This window comes from Nannospalax galili, unplaced genomic scaffold (assembly GCF_000622305.1).
Source record: "Nannospalax galili isolate Female #2095 unplaced genomic scaffold, S.galili_v1.0 scaffold291, whole genome shotgun sequence".
Classification (NCBI taxonomy): Eukaryota; Metazoa; Chordata; class Mammalia; order Rodentia; family Spalacidae; genus Nannospalax; species Nannospalax galili.
Window position 1 is genome coordinate 5451788 of NW_008330588.1, and position 1703 is coordinate 5453490.

Genomic DNA, 1703 nt, shown 5'->3' on the forward strand with positions numbered 1-1703 from the left:
CCCTCCCCCCGATTTTGCAGCCTCCCCCTCCCCCACTGGAGTTCAGACCTTGCCATACCTGCATGGCACTGATGTCGGCGTTCTGCTTGTCTTCCAGTTCCTGCAGCTGCTTCTCCAGCGCTTCGTTCATCCCCCGGCAAGCTTCGATCTCCAGGGTCTTGGCCTTGAGCAGGCGGCGGCTCTCGGACACCTCGTCCTTGGCGGCGCGCACGGCGTCGGTGTTTTTGGCTGCGCTCTCGGTGAGCACGGTGAAGCGGCTCTTGAACCACTCTTCGGCGTTCTGCATGTTCTTGGCGGCCAGCTTCTCGTACTGAGCGCGGATGTCCTTGAGCGCGGCGGAGAGGTCGGGCTTGGAGGACACGTCCATCTCCACGGAGATCTGCGCGTACTGGATCTGAGCCTGCAGCTCGGCGATCTCCTCTTCGTGCACTTTCTTCAGGAAGGCGATCTCGTCCATCAGGCTGTCGATGCGCTTCTCCAGCTCGGCGCGGGCGAGCGCGGCCTCATCGGCGCCTTTGCGCGCTTCCATCAGCCGGCCCTCGGCGTCCTCGCGGCTCAGCACCTCCTCCTCGTAGCGCGCCTGCAGGTTGCGCAGTGTGTCCTCCAGCCCCTCGCGCTCGCCCTGCAGCGCCTGCTTCTCGTTGGTGGCGTCCTCGGCCGCCAGCCGCAGGTCGCGGATCTCCTGCTCGTAGAGGGCGCGGAAGCGGGACGGTTCCGAGTGCTTCTGGCGCAGCACCAGCAGCTCGGCTTCCAGGACCTTGTTCTGCTGTTCCAGCTCGTGCACGCGCTCGATGAAGCTGGCGAAGCGATCGTTGAGGTCCTGGAGCTGCGCCTTCTCCTGCGTGCGGATGGACTTGAGGTCGTTGCTGATGGCGGCTACCTGGCTGAGGTCGAGGTTCTCCAGGCTGGGCATCAAGGAGCCGGAGCTGGAGGAGTAGCTGCGGCGCACGGACAGCGAGGAGGACACGGGCGCCGAGTAGCTGGAGTACGCGGAGCGCGCGGAGCTGTAGCCGCTGCGCACGCTGGAGATGTGCACCCGGGGCGTCTCCACGTAGCGCCGCTTGTAGGAAGTCGAGTAGTACGGCTCGTAGCTGAACGAACTCATGCTGGCGGCCGCGGCGCCCCTCCGGCCGGCTGCGGGGATGAGGGGCCTAGAGAGAAGGAAGGACCGGGAGAAGAGGGAGAGGGGAGGATGGATGGCTGTGTGCGGCTCGGCTCCGGCCGGCCACCTCTATTTATACGCCGGGAGGATTCTGACGCAGCCTGCTATCCATCATCGCGCGCGGCCAGTGGGGGCAGCGCACTGCTGCAGCCAAGGGGAGGATTCTGCGCAAAAGGGAAGGCGGGGGCGAGCGACGGGCGGCTAGCGAGCTGTGCCTCCCATCCTGGCTGCTCTCCTCCCAGGCCCTCGCCTTTCTCCCAGACCCCTCTGACCCCCGACTCATTTCCTTTCCTCTCCCGCTCCCCCGGCCCATCCCGCCTATTAATGCCTGAAGCTCACATCACTCGGATCTGCAAATGTTCCCAATAACAGGTTCTCGCTCTCCACTGACACATCAGTTTTTCATACCCTGCACCTCAAAGACACCCTGACCCCCGAGCGCGCTCCTCACCAGGGACCCCCACCTTTAGCGTCTGGCTCTGTTTATGGTGGCCTTGCTGTGTGTGTCCCGGGTACAGTAATGTTGCATCCATGCAACATT

The 1703-nt window shown here is 64.3% G+C and overlaps 1 protein-coding gene across 1 annotated transcript in view; it reads right to left on the bottom strand.

Moving 5' to 3' along the window:
* The window catches only part of Nefl (neurofilament light), a 4212-nt gene extending 2759 nt beyond the window's left edge, over positions 1–1453 (bottom strand). Inside the window, exon 1 of the mRNA XM_017802695.1 lies at positions 59–1453. Within this exon, the coding sequence (XP_017658184.1) occupies positions 59–1105 (1047 nt within the window). The 5' untranslated portion in view covers positions 1106–1453. The remainder of the gene's footprint in view (positions 1–58) is intronic.
* Positions 1454–1703: the final 250 nt, after the last annotated feature.